Source organism: Dicentrarchus labrax, unplaced genomic scaffold (genome assembly GCF_905237075.1).
Source record: "Dicentrarchus labrax unplaced genomic scaffold, dlabrax2021, whole genome shotgun sequence".
NCBI classification, from domain to species: Eukaryota; Metazoa; Chordata; class Actinopteri; family Moronidae; genus Dicentrarchus; species Dicentrarchus labrax.
Genome location: NW_026136720.1, coordinates 25,070,274 through 25,094,041, shown reverse-complemented (window position 1 = coordinate 25,094,041; position 23,768 = coordinate 25,070,274). Strand labels below are relative to the sequence as shown.

General features: G+C 40.9%; 1 protein-coding gene across 7 annotated transcripts; it reads left to right on the top strand.

Annotated features, from left to right (window-relative positions):
* The first annotated feature begins 2,081 nt into the window (after positions 1-2,081).
* kif16ba (kinesin family member 16Ba) lies at positions 2,082-22,794 on the top strand. Of its 7 annotated transcripts, XM_051381676.1 has the most exons (28): positions 2,087-2,442; positions 6,373-6,442; positions 6,558-6,671; positions 7,899-8,015; positions 8,865-8,962; positions 9,109-9,218; positions 9,479-9,621; positions 9,729-9,897; positions 9,981-10,112; positions 10,218-10,393; positions 10,659-10,724; positions 10,923-10,982; positions 11,099-11,218; positions 11,443-11,494; positions 11,832-11,969; positions 12,086-12,168; positions 12,290-12,378; positions 13,673-13,705; positions 14,044-14,097; positions 14,281-15,621; positions 15,740-15,895; positions 16,014-16,122; positions 16,770-16,817; positions 17,170-17,217; positions 21,058-21,180; positions 22,103-22,192; positions 22,309-22,392; positions 22,485-22,794. In XM_051381676.1, exons 1-28 carry the CDS (start codon positions 2,396-2,398, stop codon positions 22,644-22,646), a joined length of 4,032 nt encoding a protein of 1,343 aa, XP_051237636.1. In that variant the 5' UTR covers positions 2,087-2,395; the 3' UTR covers positions 22,647-22,794. The 7 variants fall into 7 exon arrangements, with proteins under 7 accessions (XP_051237632.1, XP_051237633.1, XP_051237634.1 ...); XM_051381677.1 differs by lacking the exon at positions 16,770-16,817 and having other exon boundaries at positions 2,088-2,442; XM_051381678.1 differs by lacking the exons at positions 13,673-13,705; positions 16,770-16,817 and having other exon boundaries at positions 2,088-2,442.
* Positions 22,795-23,768: the final 974 nt, after the last annotated feature.

The window sequence follows — 23,768 nt, the reverse complement described above, 5'->3', positions numbered from 1 at the left end:
TTATATATAAACAAACAGCATACAATAGTGCAATGGGGCTGAAATAAACATTTACATGCAGGTATTTTATGTACCGGAGCTCGGTGGATAGGACAGTACAAACAATATGCTCAGCATGTGTTTGATAGTATTTACATTTAAAAAAAACAAACTGAATTTCAACAATGATAAAGATAAATAGTAAATAGTTTACAGGTTCAGGGATTGTTGTTGTTGTTGTTGTTGTTGTTGTCCTGACACTGTGTGTTGGTCAGAGTCTGTGAGTAACAACAGTTTGGTGTACAGTGGCTGTGTAGCGCCTACTAGAGGCACTACACAGCCACTCTGTGGTTAAAAGATTGTTACTGTCCATCATGTTTTGTGAATTGTGTTTAATGCTGTACCTACAGATGGATTATGAAGTCATTAAAAAGTGGCAGATATGTAATTAATAGGTTTTAATTATTAAAAATAGTAATGAGCAGCCACAGCCTGCTGTACCACCAGACTTAAACACAGCTTCTTTCCTCAACCATTCATCGGACAAATGAATTATTTTTTAGTTTTATGACTCATGAATCACTTTTTGTTTTTAGAAGCAGAATAAAGGAAACTATATCTAAAGTCCATTCTACAACATTATGTTGTAAATGACAAGAAATAACCTTGAGTCCTTGATTAATGGCAGTAGCACTGTTGGTCTCTTAACCTGCAGTAGAAAAAGTATTCAGATAAGTAAGTAAAAATACTCAATTTCAAGTACAATTTTACTCTAACTGAGTTACTAATAATTAGCTAATAAATCTAATTGGTCACTTTCAGACGTGGCATCATTATTATTATATTAAACTATTATTACTGATAGTTTAACATGTAAATAGTATTTTAATTTAATTGATTTATATCAGGATGTTTTAGATTGATTGAACTTTGTCGACACAGACATGAAACTAAACTTTTGTTGTATTTTATTTTGAGATCTACTTAAAAAAAACATTTATTTCAGATTTATTTACGTCCCAATCGCTCTGTATTTACTACAGTCTGTAGACTCTTTCTATGGAAGCACATTTCTGCCACAGTAATAAATAATTACTTGTTAAAATAATTATAAATTCACCAGCCAGTGATAACATCAGTCTGCGGCAGTGACCGTCTCCCCCGTCACTGTCTGTCTGTTATCTGTCTGTTATCTGTCTGTTATCTGTCTGTTAGTGTGTGCTCCTCTGTGCAGTCAGTCGGTTTGTCTGTGAGACTTTTGTCCTCTTTATCCTGCAGTCGCCCGCTGTGTCTCACACTAGCTCGTTAGCAGCATCACTCACTTTGAGGATAATTAAATATTGAACAATTTATTAATTACTTCAGATCGGTTTAACCTCACAAAGGTCACATTAGAGCAGCTGGAAGAATTCATTTCAGTCAATCAAAAAACAATTAATAATCCTATTGTTACAACTACAGACTGTGAGTCATTATAAACATTCTCTAAATAATGATTATTAATCACTTAATATATCAAAATATGACTTAATATATCAAAATAATGATTAATAATGACTTAATATCTCAAAATATGACTTAATATATCAAAATAATGAGAAATAATGACCTAATATATCAAAATAATGATTAATAATGACTTAATATCTCAAAATATGACTTAATATATCAAAATAATGAGAAATAATGACCTAATATCTCAAAATATGACTTAATATATCAAAATAATGAGAAATAATGACCTAATATATCAAAATAATGAGAAATAATGACCTAATATCTCAAAATATGACTTAATATATCAAAATAATGATTAATAAATGAAGCTTAATGATGAATAATGACCTAAGATATCAAAATAATGAGAAACATTCTCAAAATAATGATGAATAATGACCTTATATCTCACAATATGACTTAATAAATGAAAAATAATGATAAATAATGAGTTAATAAATTAAAATAATGAGTTAATAAATTAAAATAATGAGTTAATATCTTAGAATAATGAGACACTTTCTGATAATACCAGTACCTACAGAGTGACTATGGTCAGTGTCGTATGACCCCGCGCTGTATTTGGTCCGTCCAGGCTTCCGTACGTCTGTAATGTTTTCATCAGCTGACGCTCTGAAGCTAACAGCTAACAGCTAACAGCTCCGTTAACGGGACCGTGGATGTGAGCCGGTTCACACCGGACAGCGACAACATCAGCCCCCCCACCCTGTCGCTATCTGTCGGTGGCTGTGTGCTCCTCGGTCGGTCGGTCGGTCGGTCGGTCGGTCGGTTATCTTTCAGACTTTAAACTCTTTATCTCGCGGTTGTCTCATGCTAGCTCGTTAGCCTGTTAGCTCGCGGCTATAAAGCGGCGTCGCGCGCTCTGAGGCTAACGGACCGGACCGCAGCGGGATGAGCGATGGCATCGGTTCGGGTGGCTGTACGGGTCCGACCCATGGACAGGCGGTGAGTGGAGGACATTAATAACGGGGCTGTTTGACGGTGAACCGGTTTATAGTCGGTGTGTGTGTGCAGCCGCTAACAGTCACATGAATGGACTCTGATTCAGTAATAATAATAATAATAATATAATAATGTTCTTTAAAGTCAGGGCTCACTGGTTCTGGTTCTGGTTCCGGAGTTTCACTTCTGTCCGGTGGTTTGTGGGTTTTACCAACAGCAGCTCTTCATACACTGATTTATACCGAGGCTGACATCTCCTACTCACCTGTGTGTCCCTGAACGCAGCATCATTTATTTATCACTTTATTTATCACTTTATAAATCACTTTATAAATCACTTTATATAAACTTTATCCTTTATATATCACTTTATATAAACTTTATATATCACTTTATCCGTTATATACACTTTATCTTTTATATATGACTTTATATGATTTATATCTTTATCCTGTAGGATTTATATGTGACTTTATGTGTGTGGATCACAATATAATATATAACAGTATATGTACCTTTATAATTCAATATGTAGAAGATATAAATAAGACAGGAATATATATATATATATATAGTATAATACAGTATATGCGAACATGTTATACATACATTGATAATATATTAATATACTCTATAGGATTATAGTTTTTTTTGTCTTAATCAAAAAAATACATTTTAATTTAATTTACGTATCTTTAATTTCCAAACATAACATTTATAAATAAATCTGTTATCAGCAGCGATATTAACTAATAACTAATTTACCTGATATTAAACAGGCTCGGTGCATCTGTCTGTGTAATTATCATATTAGTGAATAAAGAACACATTAATTATGTTAAACTGATGTAAAATCATGTTAATTCTGCAGCTGCAGACATTAAACAGCAGATTATTTCAGATCTTTTGTTTTACAGCAAACAAACTGAACCAACAACCTGCTGATGATTCACATTCAGTCTTTTTACTGACGTCTGTCAAACTCAAGTTAAACTGCAGAGACTTTAAAACTGTTTCATTTAAATTTTAAGTTCTAGTTTGAAGAATCGACATTTTAAGACTGAATGAAACATTTATAAGACGACACATTAACCTAAAACTTTCTATGGGTGTAAAAAATATTGAGAAATATCGTATTGTGTGTTTATTTAAGATATTGTATTAATTTTCAAACACTATTAATTAGTGTGGTTAAACCCTAAAAACGCTGTATAGCAGTGTTATAAACAGAATCAGATTTATTGTATCTGATGTTTTCTTTATATTATGACTCTTTGCAGATACACAGCTTCCAGTTCAGAGTTGTTTTATTTTAATATTTGATGTGTTTTGTGAGACTGAGAACTCGATATGGAGATCAGAGGAGCTGCAGTGTTTAGTGATGAAGGTAAAATATGTGACCGACATTTTAATGAAGCTCTGCAGAGACGCTCTGATCCACAGTTCTTCTTCTCAGGATGTTTGTTTGGTACAAAACCCTATAAAGAAGTTCACGTCATCATTTTATTAGTGTTTTAAGTGAAATACACACAAATAAATCACAAAATAATAACAGACACTCATCAAACTTTTTAAAAGTTATTTTTCTCTTTAATGTTGTTAGCACAAAGAATGAGCAACAGAGAAAAACACTAAGAAAAAATCTTTATTTTTACTTAATGGCAACAAATGACTTTAAGGATTAAACAGCTATTGAAGTTAATTATTTTCTGACATTTGTCTCATAAATTAATCAACTAATTACATATAATAATTAATTAATTCTGTTGCTGATCAGTGTTTGTCATTTATCTTTTCTTAAAGTGTTTAAAAACTAAACTAGAGCAGAAATTAGAAGTTATTTGATCAAGTTTAATGAGTAGTTATTATTATTATTATTAATAATATAATTTATTATAATTGATTAATATTATTTTGTATTAATATTTTTATTATTTTATTATTGATAATATTTATTATTATTAAGATTTTTTTTACTATTAATATAATTTTATTATTATTAATATTATTTTTATTAAGATTATTTTTTATTATTATAATAATCTCTGGTTTCAGCTTCTTAAATGTGAATATTTGCTCGGTATGGAAGTGAATGCAACCTTTGGACTGTTCAGCTTCGACCTTCAGAAACTCCGTGAGAGACTTTATTAAACCATAAATGAGTTAATTCAGACAGTTATTAGTTAACTGAGAATAAAAATGAACATCAGATGAACTTGAACACATTTTCTGAGCTCTCTGTGTCGGAGTTGACCTCCGTTACGTGACGGGCTCGTAATGAGAGCGCACGGCGTTACGTAATGTGTTGTTCAGTGTTTGTGACACGGCTCACCTGTTAACCGCCGCAGCCGTCTGACTGTTGTTCCTGAAACATAAAGGATGTGGTTGAGCCTGAGAACGAGCCGGGTGGAGACAGACGATCACACACGACTGAGCAAACACACATCGCTGATACAATTCCAGCTCAGTCATGTGGGTTTTATTGATGTCTGCAGCTCAGTTAAACAAAGTTAAACAGTTCAAACAGGATCTTCTGCTTCTTCTGGCCCTCAGGAAGGTTTTAACACATAAAAACATTCATATATGTACATTTTAAATAGCTTTGCCCCCAAAAAGATGAATAATTAAATGATTAAAACTCTGAATGACAGCGGAGGATGTTGTTGTTACCTTTGATTTACACTTAAAATAAAATAATATAGATTTTATTGATCCCACATCGCTACAGCAGCTCCAGATACAACATAATGTACATAATATGTGCACTATATACTGTGTTTTATATACAGATGTGATTGATCCTTGCTCCCAACCTTCTTCCTTAAGGGACCTCTCACTAAATTACAGTAGAGAACAGCTGATAAACTGGAAACTGTATTTTTAGGTAATTAATTGGCTTCTTTTCTTCCTCCTGATGCTCGTTCAGCTCTTTGGTTGTTATAACTTTATTTTTTAAGTTTTCTTAAACGCCTTAAAATCAAGCAGGCCTAGTGACCCCCCCTGTGAAGCTTTGGCGACCCCTAGTGGGGGTCCCGACACCCGGGTTGGGAACCACTGGTCTACAGAGCAGTCCAGGACAGAACTGGCCCTCTTTTCCAATCCAGAAAAGTGTCACTGACCTCCGATCATAATTAAACCACAATGGGGGAACTGGACTAGATATTATGGTTGGATCCAGGCGATCTGTCTCGCTCTCTGTGACCTGTCTCTCTCTCTGTGTGACCTGTCTACCTGTCGCGGTCCCGTCTGTCTAATGAAGCCAAAACAAGATCACTTTTACTCTGGTATCAGCCCACGCTCTGTCCACCGTCTCCAGCCGACACCGACCGCTGCTGCTGCAGTCGATACCGTTACTGAGAGCCCTGAACACATCACCCCTTCCTACAATGGCTCCCTGTTACATTTCTAATTAATATTATTATTATTATTATTATTATTATTAATTATTATTTACTTTTAAAGCTTTAAACAGAATTACAGCTCTGAGATCGGCGGATTATTCCCAGGCCTCCACACTGTGGAGACCTCTTCTAAATCTCTTTTCTTTTTGCACAAGCTTTTGGAAATATTTGTTTTTATTCCTTTTATATATTTGTTCTTAATCCTTCTATTGTTGAGCTCATATTCCTTATTTTCATTTTATCCGTTTGTTTGGTTTTTCTTTGTCTTTTGTTCAGCACTTTGTAACATTGTTAAGAAAAGTACAATATAAATAAAGTTTATTACTGTTAGTTTTATTAATCAGAAAGGTTAAAAAGGTGATTTTAAACTGGTGTTAGTTAAGATTAAATTAAGAATTAAGACACTGAAGCTCTGAAATTACTAAATTATTAATGAAATGAAGCTGGCAAAGGCTTTGAAGGCCGACTTAATGAATCTGTCCTGTGTTCATGTGGTAAAATACAGAATAAAAACATTATTGATCTTTTACAGGGAAAAGGACTTGTCTGCAAAATGCATCATCGAGATGGAAGGAACCAAAACCTCCATCACCAACCTGAAGGTACCTTTTTTTTTTCCCCCCAAAAGTAGAAAACATTGTTCACAGAAGCTGCAAATTCAGTCTGAAAAGGATCCAAACACCTCGTAGATGAAGCTGTGTCTGTTTGTGTTCTAAGATCCCCGATAGCATCGCAGGCGAATCGATGAGGGATCGAACCAAAACCTTTACGTACGACTTCTCCTACGACTCCATGGACTGTAAGAGCTCCTCGTTCGTCTCCCAGGAAAAGGTAAATAACTCTTTAAAGAGCAGAGGAGGTTATAATCGTTGTAAGAGCGACGTGAATCAAACGTAACTGACCCTCCCTAAGTCCCGCCCCTTTTTGGTCTGACCTCCAATGACAGTTGAGCGTTGTCTGCGTATAAAAGACGACCACATTGTGAAGATGGTTAAAAGATAAAAGAGACTCCTACAGTCACACCTTCAGTTGGCTAATGTTAGAAAAACATTAGCTAACTAACAGGTGGTGTATATTAGCTCGCTAGTTAGCTGGAATCTTTGCTAGCATTAGCTTTCAGATGTAACTAGTCACAACTGATGTAGGTAGCTAGTAAGCTAGCGTTTTCATAACATTAGTTAATTTAAGATGTGTTGTTTTTATCTTTTAACCATCTTCAAAATGCGGCAGTCCTTTCAGCAAAGGTTAGCCTAGCATATAGCATGTGTAAGTTCAGGAAACGAGCCGTATTAATCGGATTAACGAGAACCCGTGAGAAAAAAACAACCTGAAAAAACAGAAAACAGGTTTTTCTGTTTGGTTTTTTGTAAAAGGAATAAGGTTGGTTACCACTTATTGTTCCCCTTTTTATAAACGGTAGTCAGGTAATTGGTTTCTGTCATTTGGCCGCGCAGTACACCGACCTGAAAGGAATATACTGTTTACATAACCCATTCAAATGTGGACTATTGTGATACTGAGAACAATAGTGGACAGTCAGTGTGAATGTAAACGCAGTCACTGACACTCTGCGCTGTGTTAAAAACTGTATCACTGCTGACCTGCAGATCGACCTTTCTTATTCTGACCACAACAATATGTAGCATGTCTTAGATACAACACATAATGGCTGTAATAAAGCTGTAATAAAGCTGTAATAAAGCTGTAATAAAGCTGCAGTCTGGCTCCCAAAGGATTATTCTGATTAATCATTTTCCAAACCTGCTCAGCAAATCTGTTGTTGTTTTGTTTGGATGATTAATGTTAACAAAGGTTTGGATTTGGGGGATCCAGAGTGTGGAGGATTTATTACTCTCGGTCAAAGCAGTGTGTGTGTGTGTGTGTGTGTGTGTGTGTGTGTGTGTGTGTTTGTTTACACACTACTGGAGCTGTATCACGTTACAGCTCTGCAACATCAATACTGACTCTGAGTCATGTGAGCCTCAGATCTGGACTGAAATGTTTTTGCGTCAGCAGAGACGTTAATAAAAGCTTTAATGTTCTCCTGTTCTTTGGCAGGTTTTCAAGGATCTGGGCTCGGACGTGCTGAAGGCGGCGTTCGAGGGCTACAACGCCTGCGTCTTTGCCTACGGTCAGACCGGCTCGGGGAAGTCCTACACCATGATGGGAAATCCAGTGAGACAAAACTCCACATTAACATCAAGTTCCAGACTCTCTTATCCAGAAAGACTTCAGAACGAGTGATAAGAGTCCAAATAATCGACCTGTCTGACCTTGTCTCTTTTTAATTGATTAGTTTGGGCAGTAGGGCCTCAACTAATGATTACTTTCATTATCACTCCTCCTTTGTTTATTCTTTTCAATTGATAAAGGTTTTTAGGGTCCGAGCAGCGCCAAGATGCTCGCAAACTCATAAAAAATTCAACGTTAGGAGAAATCTCTGTATGATTCAAACACCACGCCCCCTAAAATCTGCCCCCGGGACACGTACGACCGACATGTATGAAAATTGGTTCGCAGGTGTATCATGATCACACAGGCAAGAAAGCCTCTTGGACCCAAACCCCAAACCCGACTCGAACTCCTCCTGGGGAATTGATTAGGTCAACTTCAAATTTCAGCAGCAATCACGATTAAAAGTTGTCAAAATCTTCGGTTTTCGTTGAAGCGCGTCTCCGTGGCGTGGCGCCGAATTCTAATTTATGTTTCACCATGAAACAGGAAGTTGTCATTACTTCAGCAGTGTAGCATATCGATATGAACTTCACTAGAGCGTCTCAGAGTTCTGACAGACGTGTTATCAGATTCATTTAATTCTCAGGGACACTGATGAATTTTAAACTACAGTCGATATTATATAAATTATTACAGATGTTTGCTCTACCCACCACCACCTGCTGGAAAACCTGGTCTCAGAGTTCGGAGAAACCTGAACATGCAATGAGAAAGAAAATATCACATTTCACTTGACTGATGTTTTTAACAGGATCTTAATAAAGTCTTTTGTTGTTGTTGTTGTTTTAGGGAGATGCCGGTCTGATCCCGAGGATCTGTGAAGGTTTGTTCAGCCGAATCTCTGCGGCGACTCGATGGGATGAAGCTTCATTTCGTACAGAAGTCAGGTGAGACCAGATTCTAAAATGTTAGAAGTTGGTAGTTTCTTATTCTGACCACCACACCTCCAGGGTTTCCACTCAGGATTCGTGTTCACGTTATCTGGCTCCCCTGAGCACGAAGTATCCATGTTTAATCTGGTTTATGCCTCCAGCTACCTGGAGATCTACAACGAGAGGGTGAGGGACCTGCTGAGGAGGAAATCCACTCAGACCTACAACCTGAGAGTCAGGGAGCACCCGAAAGACGGGCCGTACGTAGAAGGTGAGACTGCGAACAGAGCCCCAGAACCAAAGTACTGCTGGAGAGTTTTCTTTATTAAATTTGAATTCATGCTGCTTTTATTTGGCCTGCATGAGTTTGGTTTGGGTGTTGTTTTGTACAACGCTCAAGTTTTCAGTGTATTACGGTGATGATCTGACCTGATAATCAGTAGTTCCTATCAGAATCTTTATCGAGTAGTTTAGTTCATGTGTCGACTTCCTGTAACCTGCCTCCCCCGCCCCGTCCCGCTCTGATCCCAGATCTGTCCAAACACCTGGTGCAGAACTACAGCGACGTGGAGGAGCTGATGGAGGCTGGAAACATCAACCGCACCACCGCCAGCACCGGCATGAACGACGTCAGCAGCCGCTCGCACGCCATCTTCACCATCAACTTCACACAGGTCAGAAACTGCTCACTCACCTCGACAACACCTGGAATTATTCACTGAATTACATTTTTGGTAAAGTTTGCTGTGTTGAGACGCCTCCTTCTGTCTGTCTCTGTCAGGCTAAGTTTGATGCAGAGATGCCCAGTGAGACGGTCAGTAAGATCCACCTGGTCGATCTGGCTGGCAGCGAGCGAGCCGACGCCACCGGAGCGACGGGTGTCCGACTGAAAGAAGGAGGAAACATCAACAAGTCGCTGGTCACCCTGGGCAACGTCATCTCCTCTCTGGGTCAGAAACTGCAGATATAAATCTGAATTGCTCCGTGTTTGAGTGTCGATGACTGACGGATCTGTTTTCTGTTTCTTGTGCAGCTGACATATCACAGGACGGTGTGAACACCAACCTGAAGAAGAAGTCGGTGTTTGTTCCCTACAGAGACTCGGTGCTGACGTGGCTGCTGAAAGACAGCCTGGGCGGCAACTCCAAGACCATCATGATCGCCAGTGAGAAGCAAACATTAGGGTTGCATACAGATATTTAAAATAACCAAAAAACAGTCGTATCTGATGTGATTCTGTTTTTAAAATGTCTGTTTTCTCTCGTCGCAGCCGTTTCCCCCGCTGACGTGAACTACGGCGAGACGCTCAGCACTCTGCGGTACGCTAACCGAGCCAAGAACATCATCAACAAACCCACCATCAACGAGGACTGCAACGTCCGGCTCATCAGAGAACTGCGGGCTGAAATCGCCCGACTAAAGGCTCTGCTGGTTCAGGGCAACCAGGTAAACAAACGCACACAGAACGAGAGTGAAGCTACAAACACGGGTGGAGTTACAGAGTCCTGAGCCTCAAAGGGGAGAAAGTAAACCAGAAAAAGAAAGAAAATGGACATCTTTAGCTCAGCTTTAGATGATTTAATTTGTTTGATCTGTTTATGAGGTTTTGTATTGTGTATGATGCTACTATTCTGAACAATAGTGGTTATTATGATGATAATAAAGTGACCGTGTTCTGTTTCTGACTCGTGTGTTTGTGTTTGTGTGTCAGATTGCTCTCCTGGATTCGCCCACTGCTCTCAGTATGGAGGAGAAACTGCACCAGAATGAAGCCAGAGTGAGTTGAATGTTGTTTTCACAGGCTGAAAGCACAATGAGAGCAGATTCAAAACATTTATTTGATGTTCATGTGAGCGGGGTTTTCGGTGTTAATGCTGTGATTAATTGACTGAACCAAGGAATCTGTACAGCGGTCCCAGACATACTGGAGAGACACCATTGCTTTCTTTTGATTTGTACCGATTTGTGTTTGCAGGTTCTGGAGCTGACGAAAGAGTGGACCAACAAATGGAACGAGACACAGAATATTCTCAAGGTACGAGAATTTGTTTGTCATCTGTGTTTTTTATTCTCTCTGTGTGTGGACTGCACCATGACTGTCATGCTCCATTTTTATTATTTTATTATTATTATATTATTATGTGTCTGCAGGAGGAGACTCTGGCTCTGAGAAAAGAGGGGATCGGTGTGGTGTTGGACTCTGAGCTGCCTCATCTCATCGGCATTGACGACGACCTCCTGAGTACCGGCATCATCCTGTACCATTTAAAGGTCAGACATCAGCCCCCAGTGAACTGTCCTATAATGTCTATAATATGATCCAGTTTCACCCAAATCACTGTTTTTGTACAGTAATCAATGAGGTGAGACTGGAAATAAGAAAGTACATCTAGTTATAATCTAATAATCACAGATTGACCTGAGCGGTGAGTCTGTCTGTGTGTCTGTGTGTTACTTCCTGTTTGCAACTGTTTGTTTTTCTCCTTCCCCCTCAGGAGGGACGGACGTACGTGGGCAGAGATGACGCGTCCACAGAGCAGGACATCAGTGAGTCTGTTTACGATCAATAACCAGCAGGAAATGAAAAACCGCCCGTTTTTATTTCACTGGAAATATAGAAGAACTTCAGAGAATAATACACACAAAAATACTTTAAATTTCTACAGTCATACAGCACAGATGGCGTTATATAACATCATTTAAGGGATAACAGCCAACGAGGTGTCCATTATCAGACATTAATGGATGATGGGGAAGCCTGAACCGCAGCGTAAAATGTGGACATGATACAGATTATAACTCTAAACATCCACTTTAAATGCGTCTTTCCTAGAACGTGTTTTATCTTAATGTAACTGTACTGAAGCTGTTTCTCCTCCTGCAGTCCTGCACGGTTTGGACCTGGAGAGTGAACACTGTATGTTTGAGAACCAGAACGGCAAAGTGACCCTGGTGCCCCTCGGCGGAGCTCAGTGTTCAGTTAACGGAGTTCAAGTGTCGGAGCCGTCGCAGCTCAACCAAGGTGAGACGCCGGAAACCTCATCAGTTGTCTTCCTGTCGCTTCTTTTAAGCTGCACCCACTGTGAGAATATGTTTAATACATAAAAACTGAATCCCGTTTGCTGTCTCGTGGTCCAGGTGCCGTGATTCTGCTCGGCAGGACCAACATGTTTCGGTTCAACCACCCGAAGGAGGCGGCGAAGCTGAGGGAGAAACGAAAGGTGAGACTTTGCTCTGAGCTTTAGCTGAAGGTTTGCACTGAGGCTGATGAGGAGGAGGAGGAGGAGGAGGAGGAGGATGATGATGATGATGATGATGATGCTCACTTGTTTCCCCCCTCAGAGCGGCCTGCTCTCTACGTTCAGCCTCTCTATGACAGATCTGTCCAAGTCCTGTGAAAACCTGTCCACTGTGATGCTCTACAACCCCGGGTGAGTGTGTGATAACAGCGGCTGCATGTGATTATCAGCTCAGACCCTGCAGTGCATCCCCCCCCCGCATCAAAGCCCCCTCACAGCTTCAGCTTCAGGTTATCTGCATTTACACTGACTCAGTACTGTCGGTGAGGTGTGGCTCTTCAGCTTCAGTAAAATGGATGAAGTTCACAGATTATAAAGAAACAGATGAATTCTGTCAGAAAACGAGACGAGAAACAAATATTATAAACCGACTGAATGTCTGAAAGTAACCTGGAAATAAACATTTAGGTTGGAAACCATCATAATGATAATTCAAGAAGCGACTGACACTGACTGCTGACACACTAACAGTTGTACATTTTGCCTTAAAGGTGAAGAAAGGAAGTTAATATATTACTCAAGAAGATTAATTACAACCACTAATCCACTATACTAATATATGAATATATGAATGCACATTATTATTTATTAATACATTTAATATGAATTTGTTTCTTACATTGTAGAGACTTTTGTTGGTTTTTGGGGTTTTAGGATTCTAGTTTGCTCATTAAAATGGTGAAACATATGGTGAAGGGCTGCACAGTCATTTTTTTTTACAAGAAGTCTGAAAACCGCCATAATCTACAACAAAACTGTTAATATCAAAATCCACTGATTGAACAGAAACAAAGAAAAAAAAAAAAAAAAATTGGGGAAAAGTTTTTTTATGTTTAGTTGAGCTGAGATTTAAACAATGTTTGAACCTTTAACAATAAATTTGTTTTTAGGGGCTAGTATAAATGGATTTAGTCATTGGAAATGTAAAAATGAACAGATGAAGCAGCAGGATTATTCAACCCTGGCTACACAGAATAAATCTGCACGGTTACTGATGTGTCGCTACTCCTGTGAAAACAAGGTCTAGGTTTTGGGAAATATCCTGATTTTAATGATATTTACTGAACACAGTCCTATCCTCAGAGGATGAACCACTTCCTCCCTTTAGGACACACTGTGAGCTCTGACTGTTGGATACTTTTTGTTTCCTCCTGATTATTGTCTCCCTCCCCGACCTTTTACTGCCACCATCAGGCTCAATCTTTCCTCTCGCTGGAGAGAAATTGAGCTTCTTGTTCTCAGTGTAATCTGCAGCTAAATGAGTTGAATGATTTTTACACACACACACACACACACGTAAAGAGAGATTTCTTTTCTCCGTTCACTCTCTGTAAGCAGCAGCGGTGTGTTTTGTTAATTATTAATCACATAGCTTCCTGTCCTCTGTCCACTGGAGTTAACTCTGTCAACCCTGTCTTGTTGGCAGTCTCTTCACTGAGAAGGGCCCCGTCTTCCTCAGGTAGACTCAGCCGTCCACTTCCTGTCTAACTGTCCCGTTTTTGACACGCAAACCTGTGTTGACTCGTCCAGTCTCTCAGCCTGAACCCTCATTGTCTGTTTTGTTGTTATTATTATTTTGCACGTCACCTTGCTGCTTCTGTCTCCATTTTGACGTCTGCCAGTAGAGAACACATCGTAGCTTTCTTCCTCACCGCCTGGCGTTTTCATTTGAAGCCTCATTTTGTGTGTAGACTGCTGCTTTCACTTCATTAGTTGAGGTGGTGTGTGTGTGTGTGTGTGTGTGTGTGTGTTTTTAATGAGAGTAAAATAAGCTGATGAAGGTTTTTGTGTTGGCAGGTTGGAGTTTGAGAGACAGCAGCGAGAGGAGCTGGAGAAACTGGAGCTGAAAAGGTACAAGAGTCTGTATGTTCTCCAAATGTACTGAGAGACATGAACACAACTCGTACATACGATAAGAGTTCAGTTGGATAAAATCTTATTAATTTAATCAGGTTTAACTTTCTTTAAAACTAAAACTATTTAGAGTCACTGTTTCAGCATCAACATACAACACTGAGTATGTTCTTGCTGTAGGAGGCTGATCAAAGAGATGGAGGTGAAGCACCAGAGTGAGAAGGCAGAGCTGGAGCGCCTGCAGCAGGAGGTGGAGAGTCAGCGTAAGGAGTCGGAGGAGGTACAGCAGCGGATCCTCCGTCAGGAGGAAAGCCTCCGCCGCCGCAGCCAGGACATCGAGAGCCGCCTGCGAGACTTCCTGGCCGAGAAGGAGCGATTTGAGGAGGAGAGACGCTCAGAGATCCAGGGGCCGGACCTCCAGCAGCAGAACCAGCAGGACGAGGGTCGAGCAGAGCAGGAGGAGCAGCGCCGGCAGCAGGAGGCTGCAGAACAGACTGAGATCTACCGTGAGCTGGAGAGGCTGAAGAGGGAGCGCGAAGAGCAGAAGGTTCGTCTGGAGACTGAGCGGCGGCGGCTGGAGGAGCAGGAGCGGGAGCAGCTGAGCCTGGTGGGGAGGCTGGAGGAACAGCTGAGAGAGAAACACGAGGCTGCAGCCACCATGCTGACCCGCGAGGACGCACGCCGCCTGGAGGAGGAACGTCGAGCCCTGGCTGAGATCAGAGAAGCGCTCCTCCGTGCCAAAGAGGCTGGAGAGCGGCCAGATGTGGAGGATGCCAGCGAGGAGGCGAAATCTGCTCAGGCTCGATACACAGACTTCAAGGAGGCTCAGGTGAAGGAACTGAACCAGCTGGAGGAGGGACTCCGGCAGCAGAGGGAGCGCCTAGAGAAAGAGGTCGCTGCTGAGCGCAGCACGCTGCTGCTCCTCGCCCACGGCCTCAAAGAACGACAACAGCAGCTGAAAGAGGAGCAGGCGAAGGGGGCGCAGGACGCTACAGCTGTCTGCCAGGAGGAGCAGCTGGTCAAACAGGCGGAGCACAGATTGCAGTTCAAGGAGCGACAGCTGGCCAGCGTGACCGATGGCCTCCTCCCCGCACTGGCCGAGGAGAAGCAGAGAGCCGCGGAGATGCTGGAGCGCAGCGGCGGAGGAAGCAACGGGAACTGCGACAGCCCGCCGGGGCTCGACAACACGCTGTACCAGGTGGAGAAGGAGCTGGAGGACAAAGAGGAGAAATTGAACCTCCACTGGCACAGCGCTCATCAGCTCCAGCAGCTCCAGGAGACCTTCGAGTTCACGGCTAACGTGGCGCGCCAGGAGGAGAAGGTGAGGAGGAAGGAGAAGGAGATCCTGGAGTCGAAGGAGAAGCAGCAGAGGGAGGCGATGGAGCAGGCGGTGGCCCGGCTGGAGAGGAGGCACTCGGCCCTGAGGCGCAGTGTCTCCCTGGAGCCGGACACCGAGGAACAGAGACACAACAGCTCAGTCACCAGGAACCCGAGGACGGGGACCGACCTGGACCAGCAGAGGTCAGAACCTTATAATGAAACATACAGACAGACACTATATACTGTAACTGTAATGTGTCTGAGAAAGATAATAATAATAATAATAATAATAATAATAATGAGTCTGCTTCCTCTTCAGAGTGGAGCGGGAGATCCAGAAGCTGAGACAGAGGATCAGTGAAGGGGAAGAAAACAACAGGACTCACTCCAGTAACGATGAGAAGTCAAGTCACAACAGCTCCCCGGTCAGCCACATCCAGAGTCTGAACACACTGCTGCCGCTGTCAGACGACAGGTACGAGCCACGAGACCAACCGGTCTCTATTCACCTGTTTATGTTGTTGTTGTTGTTGTTGTTGTTGTTGTTGTTGTTGTTGTTGTTGTTGTTAACGTTGGTGCTCGCTGTTTACCAGGATAAACGCGTACATTGAAGAGGAAGTCCAGCGAAGGTTACGTAAGATGAATCTTCTCAATGGCAGCAGCAGCAACATGGATCTGTCTCTGTCCAGTGAATCTCTCAAGGTGAGAACTGAACTTCATTAAGCTCTAACTGTGTTTAAAGGACCAATGTGTAGGATTTAGTGCCACCTAGTGGTGAAGTTGTAGATTGCAACCAACTGAACACTCTTTGCCTGCCAAGTATGTAGAGAAACTACTAATTCACAAAAAACATTAAAGGCCCGATGTGGAGTCAGTGTTTGGTTTGTTGTTGTTGTTGACCCGCTGCCTCTGTAGATAGCAACATTCTCAGGCAACAAAAACACAACGATTATTATTCACAGGTGATAAACATAACACTCTGAATAACTGTTGTCTAAATTTCCATTAGGTGAGTTCAACAGTTGATCATCAACAATATATCAACAGTTAATCTCTTGGCGTCCTTTTACAATTATAAAATCTGAAATAAAGGTAAACATTGTGGTGGGTTTAAACAAAGAAATGTCTGGTTCTCTCTTCAGTTGAGGTAAATAAATGATCTGGCTGTTATTGGATTTGCTGCATCTCATTGCCCCTCTGACCAGTTCTGACCAACTGGTTGGTTTTTATAGTCTAAACACGAATTAACTGGGGTTTTATTGCCACTCTAAAATTAAGATACAGAGTGAATGAAGAGTCTAGCAGACTTTCCCTGTGTAGAACTGATATTCAGCTCTTTAACCCTGCAGGAGGAGGAGGAAGTTAGCGACTGTAGCTCTGTTAGATTAACAGATGAGGTAAGACCAGGATGCATCTGCTCTGTATGTCCCAATGAGACTTTCCCTGCTCTGTAATCTGCATGATTCTCCCAAATACAAGTTATGGATGGACTCAGTTGCACTTCTGTCAATCAGTTTGGTTTCCAGCTCTTTGATAATTTGGTTCTTCTCCACCCTGGTTTTATTTATCCTGGTTTTGTTTAATTTGTCCCTTTTTTCCCTTTTTCATGAAGTATGATTTAATAATTTATATAATTTGTTTGGATTACTAATAAAAAAATACTGCTTGTTATTTTACAAAGTAAGAATATTCTGTGTATTTCATATTTAATGATACTGAGATCACCTGTTGATGTTTTATTGTTTTCAGGATGATGACAAGCTGCAAAACATTAATCCAAGGAGGCTTAAATATGAGGTAAGACCAAGATCTTATTTTGGGATTATTACAATTTAATTATCAATCATTAAAAATCTGTAATCCTGCTACATTTTTACCATTCTGTATGTTCCTGTTATTGTTGCATGAAAATGAGCAAAATCTTCTGATTTAAAGAAAGCGGTGAATGAGTTTCCATTTTAAATCTTCAGGGTTGCCAATCAGGAATTCACAGACACCTTTAGGTTTTAAATTCCAATCACTAATATTAGTCACTTTAGTTTGACTTCTGTTTGTGGTCTTCTTCGTTTTGGCAAGAAGACAAAGGTTGAATGACATATTTTGTGACTCGTGTCGGGGTGAAAAATTTGGCAACACCACGCTTTGGTATATCTTTTGGAAGAACTGAGGAAAGGAAGCTCATTCTCTTCAGGGTGGTACCGATGCACGGAAAGCAGACAACAGAACAGCTTGAAACTATCAAAAATATAATATTTTAGCTCACAGTCCTTCATATTAAACACTGTGGGATTAAACATGGGTAAAATATTATAATAATTTAGCCACAGAGAAAGGTTAGGGTAGTTTTAGAAGAATTATTTGCACATGCTACTTTGCCCACGTTAGATTGGAATGGAAGTTTTTTCTTTTTTTGGTTGTCATCCTAATTTGCATGCCAAACCTCCTCACACTGTTAATTTTGAATCATTAACAACTCACCTGTGCACCTGGTGATGGAGGAACTGTAATTCTCTTTGGGTTGGATTAAGGACTTCAGTATAATTCAAAAGAACCTTCCCGTCCTTCTTGACGATGTAGTCATGGACTCCCCCCTTGTGCACACAGAGAGCCTCCCAGTTTTGGTCTAACTTCCTGCCTGCCCCGGACTACGAGGCAAACTCTCGTCCTCACATCCAAGAAAACATGTTGGAAGAACCAGAGAATGGCCTCTTGCAGCCTCACAGAGAAGAAAAACTAGAATCCACAGCTGGAGTCTTGATTGAAAAAGAGGAAGTGCCTAATAAAGATGGTGACAAAAACAAATGGTGGCAAGAAGGAGTGAATTTTCCTCTAGGAGAAGTGAGCCAAGCTGCTTGTGGACTTGATCGATGTTATATTGGACAACACGAGTCTTGTGCCACCTCTGCAAAAACCACGACCAACAGATTTGATGAAAACGAGAATATTACCGATAAGACGAGAAGCGATTCTGCCTCTTGTGTTCCTTGTGATGGTGGTGATGATGATGATAAAAAGGTTGAAGATAAAGCAAAGGAACTGCTGGTACATGGAAGCTCTTATTCTTACTCAAAGGAAGTAAAACACCAGACAGCAGCAATGATAGTAGAAGATGAAGAACCTTCCAGTGATCAGTCATCAACGTTGTTGGACTCTGTCAATGGCTTCAATTCAAAGCAAGTGTCGAAGGAATCCGTTAATGCTCAAATAAAACAGAAGAGAGACACAGATGCTGAGAAGGTGGCAGCCAACAGGAGCTATTATTTGGGGTATTTTGCTGGAAAGCTGTCTGAAGCGTACAAAGACGCTGGTAGAAGGCTGCAGGGCACACGGGACATCATTCGAAATGTACGAGTAGATGAAATGAAGGTTGTACTGACTCAGTATGTGACCATGATGTCCAAAGAGCTGCCGCTGGTTCATCGAATGCAGCTTAAACCGGAGCCTGAACCTCACGTCCTTGCAGAAAACAAAGTCAGTAAAGTTGATCTGTCGAGGGATTGCACCCTTAGTCTTTCTCCGAACTGCACAATGACTGCGATCCCGGAGATTTCTCGATGGCCCAAAGGCTCTGTGTCGTCTCTCAGAAACACAAGTCCTGAAGTGTTTAATCAGAAGCTGGTCGAGCTGCCACCAGCCTTGTCTCAGCTACACTCACTTTCATCCCAGATGATCCTTGAAAAGTTGGAATCTCTGGCTCCTCAAATTAAAGTCAACAAGCTTTTGAGTATCTTCTGGCTCAAAACTGCCAACCGTAGGCAGCCGATCCCAAAGCCTGGGTGCTTGCTTCTGTCAGAAAAGGACGTAATAGTTCTGTCGAGTGAAACGAATTCAATCGACAACTTAAATCTTTTTCACCATTTTAGTCTCATGGAACTCAAGAAGGTCCAGATTGGTTTGGCAGGGCAGCACCTCCGGCTAATGGGCTGCACCGAAGACACCGTCTTGGCAGTCTTTACCCACAGCAAAGAGCTTACCCAGGAGTTCTGCAAGGCTTTACTGAAGGTCCTTTCTCCTGAAAAGTTCTCTGAAGGGACTGAAGATCACCCGTTGCTCTCTGATGATCTCATGGTCCTCTCTCTGGATTGGATGTCGACTGTTCCTGACATCGTCCTGGACAACGGCCCCCACGTCACCTCCAGATTTAAGCGGGTCCTTGCAGACTTGCTCTACATCGTCCACGGGAACATGGACGGTCCTGGCAAACCCTCTCTGGCAAACATTTGTCCTCTGCTCTACACCAGCGTCAAGGTCATGAACTCTACCCATGTGCACCAGAGCGCCATTTTTCAGTTCCTCCTTACGGACACTCATGTAGTTCTTCTCCGTGAGGATGGCATCTTTCACCCAGTGCCACGGGGCTCCAGTCTGGTCCCTGCCGAGCCCCAGTTCCAGGGGCTCGAACTCCGCAAGCGGTCAGAAATCAGATGCCTGCTTGTGAAGCAGCATGACAACGGGCTGGTGGTAGACATCACGTTTACAACTCACAAACCGCAAACTCGTGAAAAGTCCAGGCGAGGCTCAGCTGAAGTGCCGGCGGTGTCTCATCACAGTCGTCAGTGCGACTCCTGGAAGTTGTCTTTCGGTTGTACCTCAGAAGCTATGATCTTGATTAATCATCTGTGTGCCTGAGTTATTTACCTGGATCAGAAAGAAGAAATAATCACAATGTTTAATTTAATTTAAGGATGTGTTAGATAGGCTTTTGCCACTTGACAGAAAAAAATAGCTAATAGATATTTTCTGAAAAGGTGATTCAAACTGGACACATTTGAAAGTATTTTAAAAATATTTTTTAAAATTTTATATTTGTTATTCAAATGTAATTATGTGATTTTGCCATTAAGTCCTAAAGATTGTATTTTGAAATGAGGAAGCCCAGACCATGCTGACATTAACTGTATATATATATTATCATAATGAATGAGGATAATCAGTTTCTATGTATTTATGAAAGTTTTTTGTTTTGGTCAGTTTACTGTTTTTATTTGTGTTGATTCCTGTTTATTCTTGTTTGATTTCTAATCTTGTTCAAAGGGACAATCACTTAATTTACCTTTTCTAATGTTAGTAAAACGCTAATCTACATCAATCATTAGCTAGCTAGTTAGTTACAGAGCTAGCATTTGCTAACACTAGCTAAATTAAGATGTGACTATAGGTGTTGCTTTTATCTTTTAACCATCTTCAAAATGTGATTGTCTTTTCAACATAGATTAGCTTAGCATATAGCATATCTAAGTACCGGGACGGAGGAAGTTGACCGAACTTCCAAAAGGGAAAGTTTGAAGAAAAATTTGCAGCTGCACTTTAAGAGAAATGATTGTGATCTGATGACTTGAAGAACATAGTACGATTTGTAATAATGTGAAATGATTACAGAATAAATATGATGTGTTTGAAGTAATAATGTTTAATGTTTATAATTATATAAAGTGAGAACAGGATAATAAAGATTGAACTTTGTATAAATCTTATTGTCTGATATTATTTGTCAATCGTAGTAAATCATTCTCAATCTACTTCAGAAATCGATTCTCAGTTGTTGTAAATTCTTTCTGAGTCAACCCTTTACTCTCCACCTCTTTCTTCTTCTCTTTTTCCTGTTTCTCTTGTTTCTCCCGGTGACTTCTTCTGCAGCACCTGGTCTCTCGTTCTCTCGGGACGAGCGCCGACGGCCTTCAGGAGCCCGTTAAAATTAGCATTCCTCGTTACGTTCTCCGCGGGCAGGGGAAGGACGAACACTTTGAGTTCGAGGTGAAGGTGAGTTCAGGCAACAGTTACTTACATTCAGACATGTGTGTGGTCTCTCATCATGCATCTCTCTGGATGCTTATTTCTTCTATATATTTCTGAATGTAACCCCATAAAATGTGTCTGGATGTGTAAGATGATCCTATATTGATCTCTCAGTGGTGAAATCAGGGTTTTGCAGCAGCACAAGGACACATAAAGTAAAGGAAATGATAAATAATTAAGTGTATAAAAACTTTACAAGAACACTACACAAAATGTAGATTATAACTATTTTATTTCAGCTATTGAATATAATAAAAAATCTGGATTGAAAGTTGGATTTTATGCTTGTAAACTGACAGTGGATGGAAGTACTCAGATGTAGAAATACTCATTTCAAAATAATATATCACTGAATTATAATCAGTGACACATAAATTCTTGTAGCATTTTAATGTTGCAGCTACTGAAAGTGGAGCTAATTTGGACTTCTTTATGTACTGCAAGGTAGTTAAATATGTAATAACGCATCAAATGTCTCTGCACCAGTGGCATCCTTGGCCAGAGGCATTATGTTTTCGGGTTGTCAGTCTGTCTCATTCTTGTGAACAATATCTCGAGGGGATTTTATGACCATACTTCAAAAGTAGTTGGACAATGAATTTTGGCTCAAATGTCAAAGTCACTGTCACCTCAGAATGTTTGTTTTAAGTGAACCACAGGAACCAGATTTCTTCAGATTGTCTGCTTCATGTTCTACTGTCAGAAAACATTTCCACAATAATAATGACAAGAATATTTTTATAAGTTACCGACTGCAGCTTTAATAATCTGAATCTGCAAACAAACAAGCGTTTTAATTAAAATAGTTTGAGATCTTTTTGTAGACTATTAGAGAGTATCTGGGTCCGTTTTCATCTGTCTTTACATCAAACGTTTCTTTCTCCAGATCACTGTGATGGACGAGATGTGGACGGTGTTCAGGCGTTACAGTCGCTTCCGGGAAATGCACAAGAGCCTCAAATTAAAATATCCAGAGGTGAGACTGTTTGATTCACTACAGCTACTCACAGGGGGACCACGTTGTCCGAGTCCTTCTCCGGGACGAGTCTTCGCTGTGGGTTTTCTATAATGTCACTGACATCTCTGTTTCAGCTGGCAGCTCTCGAGTTCCCTCCAAAGAAACTGTTCGGAAACAGAGACGAGCGGATGGTCGCTGAGCGTCGGAATCACCTGGAGGCAAGACACTTTAATCCAGTTTTATTCACACATTCAAGCACAAAAGAGGGTGTGAAACATAAACGTGACTCTGTGATGTGTTTGCTTTGCAGCGTTATCTGAGGAACTTGTTCCGGGTGATGCTGTCGTCCTCCAGCTCTCCCCTCAGAGCCGACGCGGACGGCGGTTTCCATCTCACCAAGCATGCCATCGGCGAGTTCTCGCCGTTCTTCAAGAAGGGCGTCTTCGAGTACAGCAGCCACGGCACCGGCTGACTCGCCCGCCAAGCGCCTGAACGAACAACAAACAGAAACTGCTCGGTGCCTTTTCTCCGGGCCTCGGCTCGAGAGAACTGCCTCAGAAGGTCAAAGAAGGAAAAACTTGCAGGTCAGTTTCCTGTCCAACACGAAGATCTCAATCAGTTTCAGCTCCACGTGGAAACTTTATCATGAATGTTAAGGTAGGAAGTATTCTCTCTCTCTCACTCTGTTTAAAGAGTTTTATTTCCACATTGTGTATCCAGAGAAACCAGGTTTTCAGCCTCTATAACGACTTTGTACGGTCTTTGTTCTGTTTTTTGAGTCGATGATGGAAACAAACGCACTCGGGCAATAAACAGCTAAATATTAAATATATTCACATGCAGCTATGATATTTATGTCACGTAGTCTTTAAAAGTAGAACACAACATTAACGTGGGCAGCTCAGTGGAGATTTTAAATCCATCAGCAACAAATAATAAAGAAAAATTAATTCAGCTTCTAAAATGTGATTTGCTGCTTTTCTGTTTAATAAAAATGTCTTTGGAAAAATTGAGGCATTTGAAGATGGGCACTTGGGGCATTTTACACTAATTTCTCACTTTTTTTAAACACTAAATCAGTTTACAAAAGAAAAGAATCGTTAATGGCATTGATCAATGACAGCTGCCGTAGTTCAATCACACCTGGATCTCCTGTCAGTGAGCGGCGGGAGGCTTTACCACTGGCAGGAGAGCGAGGATTCGAACAGGTCTCAGTGATCACTCTTTGGAACTGTAAATGGTCTGAGAACAGGAAGCCTGTATACGTCGTGGTAGAGTTAACATTAATACAGTGGAGCTGTAATAGGACTGTCGTGGTCTCGCTGTGGCTCCAGCACTGTTTGAGTTAGACTGCGGAAGTAAAACACAAAAATTCAACCATCATGTTTATTTCTGCTGTAAAGTTGGGCATTTTAATATGGGGCCTTATGGGGACTGACTCACTGCTGGAGCCTCTAGTGGCCGTTAGAGGAACTGCAGGCATGCTCAACTGTAGAAAGGGTCAATTCTGAACATATTTGTGCCATTTGAAAAGTTTTCGCTGAAGTAGTGTGTGTAAAGGTTCAGTTTCTCTTTATCCCCAAGAGCGGAGTAA